The sequence below is a fragment of the Thalia democratica genome, chromosome 4 (genome assembly GCF_965202585.1).
Source record: "Thalia democratica chromosome 4, ktThaDemo2.hap1.1, whole genome shotgun sequence".
Classification (NCBI taxonomy): domain Eukaryota; kingdom Metazoa; phylum Chordata; class Thaliacea; order Salpida; family Salpidae; genus Thalia; species Thalia democratica.
In genome coordinates, this window is record NC_139168.1 from 45,652,037 (window position 1) to 45,672,392 (window position 20,356).

The following is a 20,356-nucleotide window of genomic DNA, read 5'->3' on the forward strand; positions in this document are numbered from 1 at the left end:
GGGCTTTAAAACTTTTATCCAAATTTACTTAACAGCTAGCATACCAATAAGTAGCAAATTAAATTGAAATTTACAAACTTATATAGTTTTTACGGTTTTTTTCTGTCTAGAAGTTAAAGTTTTTTTTTTTTTTAACCAAGGAAATTAGAAAAAAATAACGTGCAACTGAAACATTTGAAGGCAATAATTTTGTGTAAAAATTTACAAGGATTGATTTTTTTTTATCAAATGTGATTTTAGTAAGACATTCGACTCTATTTCAAAAATCTAATAGCATCAGTATGAAAGAAATACATAATAGTGGTCGAAATAAATGATAGGACAAAAAATTAAAACTATTAGTAATCTATAAAATAAACATGTCAACTATATAACATAAAAATGACAAAAATTATATGTTGCAATAGAAATGAAATCGCTTTATTAAAACTACATCAGATCCTTGAAACACTACACAGTTTTTACTTTCAGTTCCACTATGGCAGGCTAATCCGCACACAAAAATAACATTTTGGTAACTTTGTAACACCTTTGTCACCACATTCTACTGCTTTGTGGAGGGCAAGCGACTTGTTTTCACCACTCCCAGTATCATGACCTTTAAAGGAAAAATAGTTTTCTTGAAAAATAAACTAGTTTCAATGCAGTTTTTTGCCTAACCCTACAAATAATATTTTGACATGATGCATACAATAGTCCTAATATCAAAATTATCCTTTATGAATTTGAATTCTTTAAATTAAATTTATAAAAAAGTTTTTAGTGTAAATATAAACCTTTAATGTATAGCATAAAAAACAAACAACCTTTAACTTTAAAAAAATCAGTTCTATTATTACTCTTAAAAGATTTGAAAACTTATTTAGTCTTAATATTAAACTATTAACTAAACTATAATTAGATATACGTATGAATATCTCCATATTTAAAATCTCATTCATTCAATAAGAAAAAATCTCATCTTTTAAAAGGTTCTACTTTAGTAACAAAAAGATATAAATAAATATCCAGGTTAAATATTTCTAATTAGTAGTAAACAAAATACCTTTAATTAATTTTTATTTCAAGTGTACGTAAAGAAAAAAAATGTTAAATTTATTTTCATAAGAAACTAGCATAAATATTCTAGCTACATCAGTATACTGAGAATAGACACTTAATAATGTTACATGCAAACTCTTGATGAATATACTAAGCTTTAGAGTATTCTATAAGTTTTACTATTTTCCAGTTAATTAATTAGTCGTTAGTTTAAAACATACCAAAGCTTATTAACTAGATGTATTATGTAACAAAAAAATATTACTCAACAAAAAAAATATGAATGTTGGTAAACCAATGTTTATAATCATCGTTAATTGAAGAAAAAGCTTTGTTAAATTTCAATATGGATGCAATAAAGCTTCAATTATTTTTAGTGATGTACCGGACCCACAATTTCAGGTCCGGCCGGACCCGGACTTTTTTTTCAAATCAGAATCCGGCCGGAACCGGATCCGGACTTTTTTTTCAAATCAGAATCCGGCCGGAACCGGACTTTATTTTTAAATTAGAATCCGGCCGGAACCGGATCCGGACTTTTTTTTCGAATTAGAATCCGGCCGGATCCGGATATCAGACAAAAATGGCAATATCCGGCCGGACCCGGATAGTGAATCCGGTGCATAACTAGTATAAACTAGCCTGAGTCAGAATGAGGTTTTTAAAAACTGAAATAAAAGAACTTTAATCTAATAATAAGTAGAACAGCTAGCCACAAGGTTTACAAATTTAGGTATAGTTTACAATTAAAAATCTGAAATCAAGTTCTTCAACAAAATACACTAGAAAATTACAAAATATTGAAAACTGGATCAGCTCAAACTCATTGAAAATCTAAAAGAAAACTAGCCTGAGTTTTTATAAAAAAATAAACTAGCCTGAGGCAGTCCAAGATTTTCTAAAATTCCCAAAAAAATTCAAACTAGCAGGGTTGCCACTGTTTAAGTCAATAAAACTAGCTAGAAAGAGTATAAACAAACCTGAGTCAGAATGAGGTTTTTAAAAAATGAAAAAAATCTTTTAATCTAATAATCAGTAGAACAGCTTGCAAAGGTTGACAATTTGGTAGCAAAGTTTTCAACTGATTGTGGTACACTTAAATTTTTAGTATGTACTACCAATCATAATTAAATCCTACCTTATTTAATTAATATCTAACAAATACTAAATTCTAACTTAGACTATTTTTTATAATCAGACACGACAGTTTTGAGTGATGAATCTTTTATATAAAACACAACAAGAAATACTAGCATATACAAAATTATTAATTACTTTGGTTACACTTTAAAAACTGTAAGCTATTTGAATCTATATCAAAAGACTTAAAACAATAAACTAAAAATTAAATAAAACCTTTCGTAAACAAGAAACTGTAAATTTTTAAATAAACTATTAAACTAAACCTGGCTTAAATATTTAAACAATTAAACACCAGTTGAAATATTCACTTTTAAAACAAAACACTATTACAATTAGCATTCTAAAAAAAGTTCAAGATATTTTGTTGCTTCAAGCTGCACACCAAACTAAGTAACTGCTTACATATAAACTGCCTGTCATGCTCTGATCTTTTGTTGCATCAGTATTTAGTATGAAACAATTCGTCATATGATTCTCATTGGCTCGTACATTCAACCGTATTAACTCTAAATATTCTGTGAGCTCAACTTTAAACAATAAATAATGCAAGTATTCATTCCAAAGTTTTCAATTTCACAACATATGTAAAGAGTTGCATTTCTTAAATGTTTATTTCATAGTTTAAATGTAAACAAATTTAAATTAGTCACGTGTACAAAATGAGCCAATCACGGTAGGTGTTTAATTTTAACTGACGAAAATGACTCTTATTAATTTACACAGGGTTTGTTTTTGAAAAAATACTTTTCAGTATGCTCTTTTTTACTAACTAGGTCCGGGTCCGGCCGGATCTCTGTTAGGATCCGGCCGGACCCGGAATTTTTTTTTCAAATTAGAATCCGGCCGGAACCGGAATTTTTTTTCAAATTAGTATCCGGCCGGATCCGGATATCAGACAAAAATGGCAATATCCGGCCGGACCCGGATAGTGAGTCCGGTACATCACTAATTATTTTTAGTGTTCTCACGTATATTTAAAATTATTTTTCTGGTTTCAAAAAAAAAACTACCATTCTTTTATCTAAATGCAAAGTCTTTTTTTTAGTACAATTAAGTCAGTTAAATAGCATAAAAAAAATAACGTTATATACTACAGATACAAAGATATCTAAACATTTACAAATATACTTAATCTAGGCTGAGTTTTTTAATTAAAAATACTATTTTATTTATTACATTTTTTATTTGATTAACACAAATTTTGATGTTAACTATCTAATTGAGAATTTATAAAAATAAACCATAAACGTAGCAAGCTAAAAGAAAGTTTAAATATAAATGCTTTAAAGTATTAATTGTTAATAATGTTTACTAATACTAGTCCGAAACGGTTCTAAATTTTACAATTTTAGACTGAATTTTTTCATAAAATTTGTTGATTTTGTTTAGCTTGTAAACAGATGAAATGATGTAACCTTCTAAATTAGTTTAAACTGCTCAGCCTACCAATTATAGAACCTTTTAGTAATATATTTTAGTTTCAAAGTTTTAAAAAAGATTAGGCTCCTAGAAAAGATCATAAAATATTTTGTTTTTGGAAATTTTATTGTTTTGTACATACAATCACCTCTCGCGAATCTACGCACTCGTTTGGTTACGCACATTCATTTGTTTACGGATTTTAGAACTGTCAAAAAATTTCAAAAATCTTTAATATTGTAAGTTTTGATTTAACAAAATATTCAATTAATAAAAAACCGGAGGAGACATATTTATAATAAAATTGGCATTTTTGTATTATTAGTTTGTGCTTTCAAGTATCTATTGAACTCTATGGCTTTGCTCTTTATATTTTATGTGTCTTAGCCCCCCTTTATAAGTTTAAATCAAATAAGGTACAACGTTCAATTCCTTATAATATTTACGACATAATGTTTCATATTACCCCAATAAATCTTTTGATTTAAACTAATTTGTTCCCTGCCCACCTAAAAATAAACTTGTCTTGCAAGACAATTTTAACCTTTGGTTGGCAAGGAACAAAGTAGAAAAAATACTTTGTATACACAACACATATACAATTTTATTTAAATTTTTTTACTTATGATGTATAACTTAAAACTATTATTTTCGTAAACATAAAAAGTTGGTAAGTTCTTAAAATGTTTTTAATCAAATGCATTATAAGAAAATAGCCATTTTAGAAGATATATTTAAGTAAAAGTTCCAGATTATTCAATCATATCCTAGTTATTAACAACTATTAACATTAAAAATGCTAGTAAACACGTTTATAACCTAAAATTTTACTAATATTTAAGTATAAATTTAAAAAAAGCTAAGAAAGTAAAATCTTGTTGGGCTCAAAAAATGTACAATTTTTTTGGCAAAAAAAAAATTTACTAAGCTATGTGCTTCAAAAAAAGTTTTATTTAAATAGAGTTCCATACGAAAATTTAGCATATTTTTTATAGTAGAATAATGTTATAGACAAAGGAAAAATACTAAACTTCAAATGCACAAAATTGAACGAAAGTTTGACTAAATAAAAAAACTAGAAAGTTATTAGCTAACTAAACTTATTAGACATTTACTTTCAAACTAGAATATAAAAATCTATGAAAACTACATTCAAAACCTATAAAAGCAATATGTTAATTTAAACCTTTCTTGCACTCATCACCGTAAGTGCTTTCTTCGAAATTTTTGTTACATCACCATGGAAAAACCGTGAGTTAGCTTTAATCGTCTCTCTTGCCAATTTTTTCATCTTGGTCAAAAAGGTCAAGCTGGATCCAGGCTCGTTGAATGCAAGACGCCGTCCTACCTGACACCACCAATAAAAATATCCATGCCTCTCGCTTCTTCCATCTTCAACTTCTTGCATTCAGTTTTCTAGTCTTTTTACGTTCCAACAAGAATGTGAACATTTTTCTCTTCAATGTCAACATGAGAGATGAGGTGGCCTCACACGAAAGCGCTGTAGCTTTGTGGATGGTCGCGTGCCAGCCGTACATATTCGTCCATATTAAATGTTTTGAAATATTTGAAACTGACTTTTTTTTTTGTGATTAACAATAAGGTTGTTGTAAGTTCCTATTGGAGTTACTGCCTGTCAGAAAAGTTCATAAACTAAACTTAATTACCAATAAAAATTGAAAAATTGTATACTTTTAATAATAAAAACAAATCATGTGAAATAATTGTAATCAGTAGAGTTAAAAATACTTAAACTCTAGTTTAATTCAGTTTAATTCAAATATAGTTTAAAAGTTCCATTCAAGTTAGAGGTTTTAAAATCTTTACAAGACTTGTATGAAAATTAATACTAAAAAGTGTATATACAAACTTGTGAACTATAAATCTTAGGTTAATCACTAAAATTAGAAAACTAGAAACTTTAAGCAAGGATATTATTTTTAGCTTTAAAAAAAAAATATATATAAAGTAATTAATTATACATTTATTAAGCATAAACACTTATAGATTCTGAAAAAGAACTCAAACTTTGGTATTCTACAACTAATTGTTATAAACTTTAACTTTTTGATCTAGTTTTTGTAACAAAATTAAAAATAAATAATTGAAACAAAAAAAACAACTTTTTCTAGTTTGTACTGCTTTACACGTATTTAAAAGTTTATATGCTTACTTAAATACTAGATCAAGTACAAACTTGTATTTAACATTTTTTATCAAATATTTAACCATTCGAAACTAGTTTTCACAAATAAATTGATGCATAAATGTTATATTGACTTGTAGTCCTAGAGGGCCTGAGGTAGGAACTACCTTTAATTAGGGGAAGTCCCCTTTTTTGTGCTAAACGCTTAGCGCGTTTAGCTCTTGAGGTTTTTACTGAGTTTACCTTACTCATTAGGTTTAACTTAGCAATTAATAAGTATGTAATAAACTTAATATATATAATTTCTTTAATGAAGTGAGTTTATTGAAAACGTGATGTTAATGTGAAAATTAGGAAGTAGAATTAGAAGTGATAATGCAGCTAATAAATCAGTTGAATAAAACTGCGATTAAAAACACAACAAATTAACACAAAGTTCTACAAATAGAAATGTCTTAATGATGTTCTTAAAGTGTCTGAGTGACACAATCTTAAACACAAAATAGGTCTTACTAAAAATACTACTAATAATATAGAGTCTTAATATATATCGTGCTTCATGCACAACGATGGCTAAATTAAGCACAATATAATATGATAATGCAAATTAGCATCAAGATCTTATAAAACGAAAACAATAAAAAAGTTCTTATAATAAATTCGTGTGCGTCTCGCACGGTCTTATGGCTTAACTGAGCAAAATAACAAACAATGCTAAAGTTTTATTGTGTGTTGATTTGATAAACAATCGTCTAACGCCCCCTGGCGGTCATTTAAAAACAACAAAATCTACATTTTGTTACAGACTCACCAGTAGGAAGACCAAGCACAAAATAGTTGTTAGGATTACAGCTGTGTTCGTTGATGTGCATGCACATAAATTTAGCTGCCCACTCACTAATATCTTTGTATGCTTCTTTTAAAACCACCTCTATTATAACAATAACTAACTTATATACAAAATGCTTTGTATACACTATACAAGCTTATTATAAAAATGCATGTTAATTCTAAAAAATAGTTCTGATTTTTTATCATAACTTAAAACTATGATGTAGACAAATTTTATCTTGGTTGTTATATGCTTTTTAAGTATTAAACGAAGTTTAAAACAGGGTGCCAAATATTAAAAAAAACTACAGGTTTTCTAAATTCCAGGTTTTTGAAAGAACAAGTACTCTAGTATTTATGTTTTTAGGGTAAAATAAAACTTAAGGTCTTCAACGGTGTATAAGTATTTTAAAGATACTGTAATGCTACTTTAAATGAGTTCTTTATTAGAAAAAATTCTAAATAATACAAAAAAAAATTGTATATCACATATTTTTTGCACCTAGTCCAAGTTTTGTTATTTTAAATGTAAATATTGTTCAAAATTCCAAAATTTTCTAGTTTTATTTTTCAAATTGCAGGTTTTTTTACGAATTTTATCAAATTTCAGGTATCTCCAGGTTCTTAGCAAAAAAAAACTTAAAAGAATGATCTTACCTTATAAAAAAAAAATTAATAGTGGAATTTAGTCGCAATTTTTGAAGGAAAAAAAAATTCTGAAAAGATGTGCTTCTTTGGTAAACTTACATTCAGTTGTTTCATATTATCAGGGTTGCCACTCTTTTTTCAAAATTTCTTCCAGGTTTTTGAAAGTACATATTTTTGGGTTTATTTTTAGTTTAAAGTTAAGTTTAAGGTAAGAACCTGTGCTAAATAGTATTAAAACATTGAAAAGATACTGTAAAGCTACTTTAAATATGTTTTTTAATAAAATTTTTTTTGATGACAAAAATTTTTATTTATATGATAGATTTTTTGAGTCAAATCAAAATTTTACTACTGAAAATTGTTAAAATTCCAGGTTTTTTTAGTGATTTTTGTTCAAAAATTCCAATTTTTTTTTCCAAAATTTCCCAAATTCCAGGTTTTTCTGCCTAAATTGTCAAATTCCAGGTTTTCCAGGATTCTAGGTAAAGTGGCGACCCTGTATTATACTTTACTAAAAGCAGGATTAGACATATATGATAAAACATTAACGTACTTGCAAAAAAAAAAGATACATAAGTTAAAAAACTACAAAAAAATCTTTATTGCTTTTCATTTGTTTATGTATTTATAATATCTTCAAGGAAATTTTAGTTTCCATTTTCTACTGCCAATTTTCTATTGTAAGCTTTAGTATAGTTAATGTTCTGTAATTAAAACAATTTACATGTGAAACTTTTATTAAAAAGAGATATAACTACAAATTTAAGTTATATAATTAAATTCAGTTCTATTAATAAAAACATCATTTTAAAGGCCTAATAAATACACAAACTTGTTTTGTAGAATGGGTTTCAAAAACTAACTCATCCATAACATTTGACTATCTGCTCTTTAAAGCAAAAAAAAAACTAGCAAAAGTTAATATATTTATTAAACTAGAAAAAAAAATTCGAATGTCATTACCTCATTTAGTTATAAAAAAAAAACAGTCTGTCATTTAGTTTGTTAAATTTTTAAAAAGTTACTTTTTTAGAAAGATAGTTATCTAAACACACAAGGCTTGAAAATGCACGGTGTATTGAATATGTAAACTTATTCATGATATTTATATTACAAGACAGCTGGTGTGAAATTTGCGTTTGTTAAATTAATTTTTTTCTTACTGAATGTAAAATCCTGTACAAAGGAGCGCTAGCAGTAGCTGTATTTGTACAGCTTAAATAAAACTTAATGCTTAAGGCTAAGTATTTTAGAACTGGTAGGTAGTAACTGAAATATTTAATTGATAAAATACCTTTACTTCGTTCAAAATATCAAACTCTAAATTATAACCAACTCATAAGTCTTAGTAATTTTACATAATGTTTGACTCAATGTCATGAAATCAAAGTAGAACCTAGTCAACTTAAAGCAAAAAACGTTTTCTTTTGTTTTTTAATAAATATTTAAAAAAAATGATTTAGATCTATTATATAAAAATGAACAATTATTTTTGACTAAGCTTCTTCAGTATATATCCATAAATTGCATGCATACTACATTTTAAACTAAAACTTTTGTACTCTGTAAATCAATATTAAAGTTTAAAAGCGTTTGTAAACCACTATTGTTTCTTGATCTAAAAATGTTTTACAACGTTTATGTGAAAAGCACAGTGATAATAGTAAGTATAGAATAAAAATAAAACAATATATATTTATATATACAATTAAACAAACTAAGAATGTCAACTATATATTAAAACTATAATCGTAGTTCGAACATTTTAAAGCTTAACTTTTTAATCTAAAGTATACATGTTTTATAACACTAAAAATACATTGCTATAATTTTTGAAAACACTTTGCATTACAAATAAGTTTGCGTCTATAATATTTAAGTTTTAACACTTTATTTTCATAAATTTCTATGTAGTGTTTAAAATGCTGTATTTAAACAATTTTTCCCTTAAAAGCTAAAAATAATCTTAAATTTTTCCTTTTATCATGATGCAAATTAATGATTGCAAATTATTTATTTATTCAAAAAAATATTAAAACAAACATTATATAGTTATTTTCCACTTTCACTATACTTTTAAAATTAGTCAAATTTTATCTAATGAATAAACTTTAACAACTAAAACTAGTTTGTAGGTATTGGTTCAAGATACTTTGTAAAATATATCAAAATGTTTAACTTAAAACTGAATATGCAAGTGTTTCAAATATTGGGATTGATCTTCTCTTGGCTACAGTTTTTAGAATACCTTTTAGAAAATCACTGCACTCATTGAATTCTTTTTCGTGCCTTCTTAATGTGACATCATCAACCACATGGCAACCACGCTGCCAGCTCCTACTGAATGCTACACTCAAAGTCATTATTTTCAATAAACTACCTTGTACTAGCTTATCACCTTTTGTATTATTATTCAGCAAGCATAAGGTGAAAATTTTTTGTAAAAATACATCATGTTGTTTTATTATTTCATCTATTGTTTTTGCGCTTTTGCGCTGTTCTTGAAACTTTTGCTTTTCTGATTCAACAACACTTGTCATCACAAATGACTGCCAATTTTTCAAGAGATGTAGCATTTTTGCTCGAAGAAGAGAAAACTTATGCAGTTTATTGTGTATTGACATACTGTCCCCTTCAAGCTGGTCTGTTGGATACTGAAGAGCTTCTTTGTAAATTTGAGAAACTTTTAGAGATTCTAAACTATATATTGAGTGTTTTATTTTCATAAGATAATGAAATATCTGATTGTACTGTTCTTGACTTTTTTTACTGAACACTAAAGTTAAAGGCCATCTTATATTGTGTTCTAGTTCAATACAATCAGTGCCTATTATTACTTTCTTGTTGACAAAGCTTAAAGGGTTTGATTTTATTTCTTCTTTGGTTATTTTATCCTCAGGTTCACACACTACAACAACATTAATGTTTCCTTCAAAGTACTTTCCTTCTAATGAGTCTTGCATAATTATGTTTAACGACAAAAAGTCTTCTACCCGAAATGTGTTTTTGCTGTAAGAGCTACTAGTAAATTGATTGAATACTTCACTTGAAAAATGATGCATAACATCACCCCAACCCATAAAATTAAAGTTCTGAAATTGATCAAATGCTTTATTTAAACCAAATCTTTCCTGAAAAATCTGTAGCAAATGAACACTTGATTGTAAAGATTTAGCAATAATAAAATGAGAGAGTTGATGATGCAGGTATTTTAGAAGAACAATCGAACTTTTATCACACTCATATACAACTTGATTTTGATTCAATAAAGGCTCCTGAACAAGGTTGCTGAAAGAAAAGTTTAGTAGTTTTTTAAAATTACTTTTCTCAAACTCTGTTACTTTTAAGACAGATAAACTACTTTCCTGCTCATTTTCAGTTTTAATTTTTATAGAATTGTTATCAAGTAAATTTTTTAACCACTTGTCAAATATAGATACTCTGCTACTGTTGTGTAAATTTTTTAAATGTGTAGAAATTTCCTGCTTATCATCATAAGACTTTTCATATAGCATTTTAAGTATTTTCATAGACTTACCAGCAGCGAGAATCTGACTAAAAGAATTAAGTAACCATTGAAAACTTGAGTCTAAAACAGATAGATTGACAGTTACTGAGTTTTGCCAAAAAAAACTAATTTCTTGTTCTTTTACTGTTTTTAGAGAAAACTCATTGAATTTGTCAACCAATTCACCTGTCATAATCCAATTATCAATAAAGTCTATATAAGGCTTTAGTGTCTGAATCCACAAGTTTAATAAAATATTTTCAGCAGAGTATTCATCACCATCTAAATTTGTCAATTGATCATCAACCAAGGCATTGTACAAGCTATTTAATAGATACTTCACTTTTTCTTCAAGAATGTTTTTTTCTTTGAAATCTAGTTTTAAAACAGTTACATTGCATATTTCAGATACATAATTCAGAAGTTTAGTAAAACCACTTACTTCAGACAAGAACTGCCTTAAAAGATAACTTTCTTTCATTTGTAAAACTTTTGACTCTTTTTTTTGCAGGTACTTTGAAAAATTATTTAAGAAATTTTGTAAAGATAAAGCAAATGCTTGATAAGTCAAGCATGAAGAAGATAAAGTAGACTCTAAAAAGTCATCAACTAATTTTCGATTATTAGCACAGTCTATAACAGACTGCAATTCTTCTTTCAGTCCTTCAGATGTAAGATGAGTCAAAAACACATTTTTGTTAAAGCAGTATTTATCATTTTCTATTTGAAAAACATGTAAAGGCTTTAATCCATTTAATAGCCATATTGACTCTCTTATCACATAATACTCAGTTGTAGTTACTTTCTCAATATCTGGAATATATGGTTCTAAGGATGCAATATCTTTAATTCTATGGAATTCAGAATTATCATAAGTTCTATAACTGTTTTTCCAATAACACGGAACTAAATTTTTCAGCAAATCAGATTTTTTACAGTAATCAGTTGAAATAACATCTTTTATAAATTTCTCTTTTTGCTCCCTAGATGGAGAACAAGCTTTAACTTGGATAGCAGTTTTTTCATTTTCTTCATCTGTAAACTCTTCTTCACTAGACGACTCCCATTTGGGTGGTAAATCTAAGCCATCTTTAAGATATTTTACCCAATTTATTTCATCATTTTCAATCAGAGCTTTAGATTTATTATTTGAAGAAGTGTAAGCTGTTTCTAAAGGGTTCTGGCTTAAACCAAGTAGCAAATAAATCATACAATAATGTACATTGCTTCCAGAAAAGCTAGTATGAGTCAAGTTAAGGGACATAAACTTCTCATGATACTTTTTTAACATGTCAGATTTTTCATACTCAGAGTGTAGCTCAAATTTCTCTATTAAGCCTGATACTTCTTGCATTACAAAAGTGTTATCAATGCTCATAAAGCGATGATGAAAAAATTGTGAAAGGGCAAATTCTTCACATAATTTGTAATTGTTGCTTTCCTTTTTAAAACTAGTTAGGCTGTCAATTAAGTCAGCTGTAACAGAATTAAGTTTTTTTTGGAAGTTAGTATTAAGGTTTAAAGACATTTTGTAAATAAAAATCTGTGAAAGAATGTAATTTATACCAATCATTAAAACTTTTTAGTGTTTTCATTATTTAGTAATGTTAAGTTTAAAATTAAATTAATTTTTTAGCAAAATTATGTTTTCTTATAAATTAGTTTACTTGTGTGATTCAGGTTTAACAACATATTAAAATGAGCCTAAACAAACACTTGACAATTTTTGCAATGATCAACAAGTAATACAAAAACGTAGAATAATAAAAAAGTTTAAAGAATAAATTAAAAAAAAAACAATAGTGTATAAACCATTAAATTATTTTAGGACTGATGAGCCATTTCAGTGAAAGTTGGTAGTATATAAAATAAAAAATCTCTGAATACTTAAAAATATGTTACATTCTAGAACTTATAAACTCTAAGGCTTAAAATTAGTATGCTTTTTAAGATAATAATTAATATTTATTATAAAAAAAATTATATATAAGTAACCCAGAACCCTATTTTGATGTAGAAGTGTGTGATAAACTCAGCTGCTGAGTTTTGCACCAGAATTACTGAAATGATTGACTTGAGCGCCTAAGTACGTTTTATCTAAATTTTGCAGAGAAGGTTTTTTATTAGTTAAAGGCTGGAAGTTGATGCTAAAATAGAAAATCATGTAACTGTTTCTGCTATTGCTGGACTCACATAACATTGAAAGTGTTAGTAATGAAAGTTCTTTTTAGGAGGTGAAAAGACAAGATTAAAAAAACATTCTACATCAAAGCTAAATAAGTTAGCAAGTATAACTTTGTGTGTTGAAAACTCTGCTTTTGATGTTAGTCTAAAAATTTCAAACTTAGTTTTTGTTTTTGTTCTAAACAATATGAAGTTTCTGTCTTATTTTTTGTCTCTTAGTTATGTGTATTTCAGTTTAAGTGGCTTAGGTTTTGATGTCCGGGTCAATTATATTATTATTATTGAAGTTTATTGTCAAACAAAGGACCTAGGCATTAAAACATAAGCCACTTAAACTTAAAGCCACTAACATAAAAAGAAAAAAAACAAATTACAGTGTTAAAACAAACATAAAACCTCTACAAGGCACAAACTAAAAAAACTCAAACTTTACAACCAAAATATTCATGAATATAAACTATTCTTTAGCATTTTTAGTTTTTAAGATTTTGAACGAATTAAATACATCTAAACTTTACACATTTAAATCAGCACATATTCTCTATACCAAAATTAAATGCATTGTAAAAAATTATTTAAAATCCTTAACTTCTTCAAATATGAGAGAAAAAACTACAAAGTGAGAGAGGTTGTTCTACTATTGATTAACAAGAAGTTAGCAGTATGAAAGTATAAGTATAAAAGCGTATTACATAATTTTTTAGAGCAATTTTCTTGCAAACGTTTAAGTACTTTTTATTTATTTTTAAGATCTAAAAATTTACTTATGACTTCTTCAGAGTCTAAACTTGCGGTAGGATGTATTTTTGACGATTTAAAGATTTTTAGTAATTATAAAAACACTTAAAAAAAAAAACAACTCATACAACTGATTTGCGTAGGCTAATCGAATGAATTTTGGTTTTTGCAATTTTCTTGCAAACTTTCAAGTACTTTATATTAATTTTTAAGATCTAAAAATTTACTTATGGCTTCTTCAGAGTCTAAACTTGCGGTAGGATGTATTTTTGACGATTTAAAGATTTTTAGTAATTATAAAAACACTTAAAAAAAAAAACAACTCATACAACTGATTTGCGTAGGCTAATCGAATGAATTTTGGTTTTTGCAATTTTCTTGCAAACTTTCAAGTACTTTATATTAATTTTTAAGATCTAAAAATTTACTTATGGCTTCTTCAGAGTCTAAACTTGCGGTAGGATGTATTTTTGACGATTTAAAGATTTTTAGTAATTATAAAAACACTTAAAAAAAAAAACAACTCATACAACTGATTTGCGTAGGCTAATCGAATGAATTTTGGTTTTTGCAATTTTCTTGCAAACTTTCAAGTACTTTATATTTATTTTTAAGATCTAAAAATTTACTTATGGCTTCTTCAGAGTCTAAACTTGCGGTAGGATGTATTTTTGACGATTTAAAGATTTTTAGTAATTATAAAAACACTTAAAAAAAAAAAACAACTCATACAACTGATTTGCGTAGGCTAATCGAATGAATTTTGGTTTTTGCAATTTTCTTGCAAACTTTCAAGTACTTTATATTAATTTTTAAGATCTAAAAATTTACTTATGGCTTCTTCAGAGTCTAAACTTGCGGTAGGATGTATTTTTGACGATTTAAAGATTTTTAGTAATTATAAAAACACTTAAAAAAAAAAACAACTCATACAACTGATTTGCGTAGGCTAATCGAATGAATTTTGGTTTTTGCAATTTTCTTGCAAACTTTCAAGTACTTTATATTTATTTTTAAGATCTAAAAATTTACTTATGGCTTCTTCAGAGTCTAAACTTGCGGTAGGATGTATTTTTGACGATTTAAAGATTTTTAGTAATTATAAAAACACTTAAAAAAAAAAAACAACTCATACAACTGATTTGCGTAGGCTAATCGAATGAATTTTGGTTTTTGCAATTTTCTTGCAAACTTTCAAGTACTTTATATTAATTTTTAAGATCTAAAAATTTACTTATGGCTTCTTCAGAGTCTAAACTTGCGGTAGGATGTATTTTTGACGATTTAAAGATTTTTAGTAATTATAAAAACACTTAAAAAAAAAAACAACTCATACAACTGATTTGCGTAGGCTAATCGAATGAATTTTGGTTTTTGCAATTTTCTTGCAAACTTTCAAGTACTTTATATTTATTTTTAAGATCTAAAAATTTACTTATGGCTTCTTCAGAGTCTAAACTTGCGGTAGGATGTATTTTTGACGATTTAAAGATTTTTAGTAATTATAAAAACACTTAAAAAAAAAAAAACAACTCATACAACTGATTTGCGTAGGCTAATCGAATGAATTTTGGTTTTTGCAATTTTCTTGCAAACTTTCAAGTACTTTATATTAATTTTTAAGATCTAAAAATTTACTTATGACTTCTTCAGAGTCTAAACTTGCGGTAGGATGTATTTTTGACGATTTAAAGATTTTTAGTAATTATAAAAACACTTAAAAAAAAAAAAACAACTCATACAACTGATTTGCGTAGGCTAATCGAATGAATTTTGGTTTTTGCAATTTTCTTGCAAACTTTCAAGTACTTTATATTAATTTTTAAGATCTAAAAATTTACTTATGGCTTCTTCAGAGTCTAAACTTGCGGTAGGATGTATTTTTGACGATTTAAAGATTTTTAGTAATTATAAAAACACTTAAAAAAAAAAACAACTCATACAACTGATTTGCGTAGGCTAATCGAATGAATTTTGGTTTTTGCAATTTTCTTGCAAACTTTCAAGTACTTTATATTAATTTTTAAGATCTAAAAATTTACTTATGGCTTCTTCAGAGTCTAAACTTGCGGTAGGATTTATTTTTGACGATTTAAAGATTTTTAGTAATTATAAAAACACTTAAAAAAAAAAAAACAACTCATACAACTGATTTGCGTAGGCTAATCAAATGAATTTTGGTTTTTGCAATTTTCTTGCAAACTTTCAAGTACTTCATATTTATTTTTAAGATCTAAAAATTTACTTATGGCTTCTTCAGAGTCTAAACTTGCGGTAGGATGTATTTTTGACGATTTAAAGATTTTTAGTAATTATAAAAACACTTAAAAAAAAAAAACAACTCATACAACTGATTTGCGTAGGCTAATCGAATGAATTTTGGTTTTTGCAATTTTCTTGCAAACTTTCAAGTACTTTATATTTATTTTTAAGATCTAAAAATTTACTTATGGCTTCTTCAGAGTCTAAACTTGCGGTAGGATGTATTTTTGACGATTTAAAGATTTTTAGTAATTATAAAAACACTTAAAAAAAAAAAACAACTCATACAACTGATTTGCGTAGGCTAATCGAATGAATTTTGGTTTTTGCAATTTTCTTGCAAACTTTCAAGTACTTTTTATTTATTTTTTTTTATTTTTATACAGGTTTCAAACTTTCTTAGTCATCTGGACATATGTACAATAACGTAGCTCTCGACGACCAAAATCCTTTTAATGGTAAAAAAATACTCAATCATTACATTTTAAGTAAGTTCTTATCAAGTAATAAACTTTGTTTAAAACTTTGCTGTATATACACTAATATCATTTTAATAATCACTAGTGCTTAAAACTTATAATAAAACATACGATTGTTATAAAATTTACGGAATCGTAACAGGATTTCACGTTGCACTCGATTGTTGTTTAGATCTGATGAAAAGTTTTGAGCTAGAATCATAGTTCATTCTAGCGTTTCAGAGAAAGCTCTCATGGTCACGTGTTTTACTGATGCAACATTATTACAGTTAAGATAAGGAGAAAATTAAGTGCAGACTAGAAATTACTGATGTAATGTTGCAATCTTTTTGATGTAATCACAGTTTCAATTACTGATGTAACGTTAAAATTTGTTTGATTAGGTATTTGTCTTCTATATATTGTATATGCATAAAGCATAAGAGAAGCATTGATATAAAGCAAAAAAAAAATATGGCTGTCAAATATGCCGTTAATAAATTCGGAAACACTGAGATATTAAAATAAATAAACAACTTTTAATAACTTTAATTTTAGGAGAACAAAGTATAGATAAAATAGCTACTGTTACTTTATAATAATGTTTTCATTTTTACAGGCTAGTTAGTAATTATTTCTTAAATCTCAGGCTAGATTTATTGACTTTGTTAAATAGTAAAATCTTTTTTGGTTGTAATTTTAAGGCATATAACTTTGACTAACATCAATTTTGCGTAGTTTTAGTTTAATATAAGTGGTTAGTTATTAAATTTTTGGACACCCTGGTTTGTGTTACGCAAATCAGTTGTATGAGTTGTTTTTTTTTTTTAAGTGTTTTTATAATTACTAAAAATCTTTAAATCGTCAAAAATAAATCCTACCGCAAGTTTAGACTCTGAAGTCTGAAGAAGCCATAAGTAAATTTTTAGATCTTAAAAATTAATATAAAGTACTTGAAAGTTTGCAAGAAAATTGCAAAAACCAAAATTCATTCGATTAGCCTACGCAAATCAGTTGTATGAGTTGTTTTTTTTTTTTTAAGTGTTTTTATAATTACTAAAAATCTTTAAATCGTCAAAAATACATCCTACCGCAAGTTTAGACTCTGAAGAAGCCATAAGTAAATTTTTAGATCTTAAAAATAAATATAAAGTACTTGAAAGTTTGCAAGAAAATTGCAAAAACCAAAATTCATTCGATTAGCCTACGCAAATCAGTTGTATGAGTTGTTTTTTTTTTTTAAGTGTTTTTATAATTACTAAAAATCTTTAAATCGTCAAAAATACATCCTACCGCAAGTTTAGACTCTGAAGAAGCCATAAGTAAATTTTTAGATCTTAAAAATAAATATAAAGTACTTGAAAGTTTGCAAGAAAATTGCAAAAACCAAAATTCATTCGATTAGCCTACGCAAATCAGTTGTATGAGTTGTTTTTTTTTTTAAGTGTTTTTATAATTACTAAAAATCTTTAAATCGTCAAAAATACATCCTACCGCAAGTTTAGACTCTGAAGAAGTCATAAGTAAATTTTTAGATCTTAAAAATAAATAAAAAGTACTTAAACGTTTGCAAGAAAATTGCTCTAAAAAATTATGTAATACGCTTTTATACTTATACTTTCATACTGCTAACTTCTTGTTAATCTACTATTGAAGTATTATTGACTTACAATTAGATAATATTGTCACACACAAAAAAAAACAAAGACAAAAACAAAATAAAAATTTTTAACAACTAGATAAAACAATAAACTTACAGAATGAAGAGAAAACAGATATAATTTCACAATAAATTAAGTTTTAAACTAGATAAGGTTAAAAATAAATAACAAAAGACATCAACTTGTGATTAAAGTAAAATAAACTCTTTAGTTGTTTTTTTATTGTAAAAAATTAGACTGGACTAATATGGGTGTTTTTTGAGATAAATTACAAATAGTTGTGAAATTTTTAATACATTAATAAAAAAACAATAAGAACAAGCTTATATTTGATTGTACATCTAATTACATGTCTGCAAAATCTAAACAGTTTTTATTAAGAATTGTTTGTGTTAGAGTGCTTTGGGTAATGGCCTATATTCGAATAAGCAAATATGCTTTTTTAAGGTACAGTTCAGAGTAATAATCTTAAGTAAGTAGTAACTTTTTAATACAATAGTTAGAAAAAAAAGCGTACACTAGACTGTACATTTAAAAATAGGAATGCAAAATTTGAATTGTTTATGTTAGAGCACTTTATCTTATTCTGTCCAATCTAATTTTGTCCAGTGAAAAAATTCCTATGCAATATTTCTTATATAAGATTTTTTCAATGAAATTGTTTATATACATGAACAGATTAAAGCTAGTTTAGTGAATTGTAAGTATGTAGTTTCCTATCAATTTAAATTACTACAATGGTTTGTTACGAGCATAAAGTTATTGTTATAGGAAAATTTATTAATTTTTCAAAAAACATAAAACTTTAATGTCAATTATTTTCCTTATCTTAAAAGCTATCTAAAAAAATTTTTTTTTATTATAGAGAACGCACCTTTGCCTTTAATTTAAAAAAAAAATTATTTAATTTGGGGTTGGAATTATTTCATGGGGTCCCTCCAAAAATAAAGGTTTTTTTTCGTTTTTTTTCATCAAATGGTATTAGAACCAAAAATAAATATTTTTTTTTAATTTTTTTTTTTGATTTCCCTTAGTTTGTATGTTATTAAAACTAGTAAATAGTTATTTTATAAATAATGTTAATATCTTTTACGATTTGGCCGAAAATCAAAATGTAGTATATTACACTATCATTTGCCTTGGCCATTTCCTAGATAAAAAATTGATAAAAGGAAAAAAAAAGTTAATAATAATGTGAATATACAACAAATTTAATTAAATTATTTTATTTTAATTTAGTTTGATGTAAATCACATTCTTATTAACTTTTTTTTTCCTTTTATCAATTTTTTATCTAGGAAATGGCCAAGGCAAATGATAGTGTAATATACTACATTTTGATTTTCGGCCAAATCGTAAAAGATATTAACATTATTTATAAAATAACTATTTACTAGTTTTAATAACATGCAAACTAAGGGAAATCAAAAAAAAAAATTAAAAAAAAATATTTATTTTTGGTTCTAATACCATTTGATGAAAAAAAACGAAAAAAAACCTTTATTTTTGGAGGGACCCCATGAAATAATTCCAACCCCAAATTAAATAATTTTTTTTTTAAATTAAAGGCAAAGGTGCGTTCTCTATAATAAAAAAAAATTTTTTTAGATAGCTTTTAAGATAAGGAAAATAATTGACATTAAAGTTTTATGTTTTTTGAAAAATTAATAAATTTTCCTATAACAATAACTTTATGCTCGTTGGTTTGTTTGGGATTTAAATCGTTTTCATAATTTACTAGAGGGATTTTTTTTTTTAATTCACCAGAACTAAAATGTTAAATTAGTAAACAGTACTACTAAAGAACATTGTTTATTTAAACTAACAATGTTATTTTACCAATAAAAAAACTTGAATTTTTAAATTTTTATAAAATAATTTTTTTGTTGGAAAAAAATTTGATTTTGTCAAGCCAACTTAGAAAAAAAAAAAAATTCAAAACATATTTAAACGTTTTAAGTCACATTTAACAAAAAAAAACTACATGCCTATTTCTTTCAGCTGCACCTACTCTTTTTATTTTAATATACTTTTAGGTATTCAACGAGTATAACATTTTTAATAATTTAAATTTATAAGTCTATCTTTGTAACTAAACGTTTAATAATTCTAACATAAAAAATATACTTTTATAATCATATTTTTTATACTGATCTTTATTTAATTTACAGATTATTTGTTTGAAAACATTTAGTAAAGTAAATTTATCTATAAAAATATGATATAAAACACACAACTGTAATTAGACATATTTATTTTTCAAGTCATTGAAGTCAGTCCTTGAATGAAAAAGATAGGAAAAAAAAAAGTTTATTAA

At 26.1% G+C, this 20,356-nt stretch overlaps 2 protein-coding genes across 2 annotated transcripts; both read right to left on the bottom strand.

The window, feature by feature from the left end:
• Positions 1–131: 131 nt before the first annotated feature.
• LOC145834367 (glucosamine-6-phosphate deaminase-like) lies at positions 132–6,753 on the bottom strand. Its single transcript, XM_082941781.1, is given in 5 exon segments — positions 132–598; positions 4,790–4,941; positions 4,944–5,185; positions 5,187–5,236; positions 6,553–6,753. Coding segments are annotated over 5 exon segments (573 nt in total). The 5' UTR covers positions 6,628–6,753; the 3' UTR covers positions 132–544.
• Positions 6,754–9,096: 2,343 nt separating this feature from the next.
• LOC145833863 (gamma-tubulin complex component 5-like) lies at positions 9,097–12,181 on the bottom strand. Its single transcript, XM_082941094.1, has one exon. The coding sequence runs from the start codon at positions 12,112–12,114 to the stop codon at positions 9,403–9,405; it is 2,712 nt and encodes a 903-aa protein (XP_082797220.1). The 5' UTR covers positions 12,115–12,181; the 3' UTR covers positions 9,097–9,402.
• Positions 12,182–20,356: the final 8,175 nt, after the last annotated feature.

Bases quoted from the DNA above. Each gene is read 5' to 3' on its own strand.
- LOC145833863 (XM_082941094.1), bottom strand. From the start codon at position 12,114: ATGAGCATTGATAACACTTTTGTAATGCAAGAAGTATCAGGCTTAATA.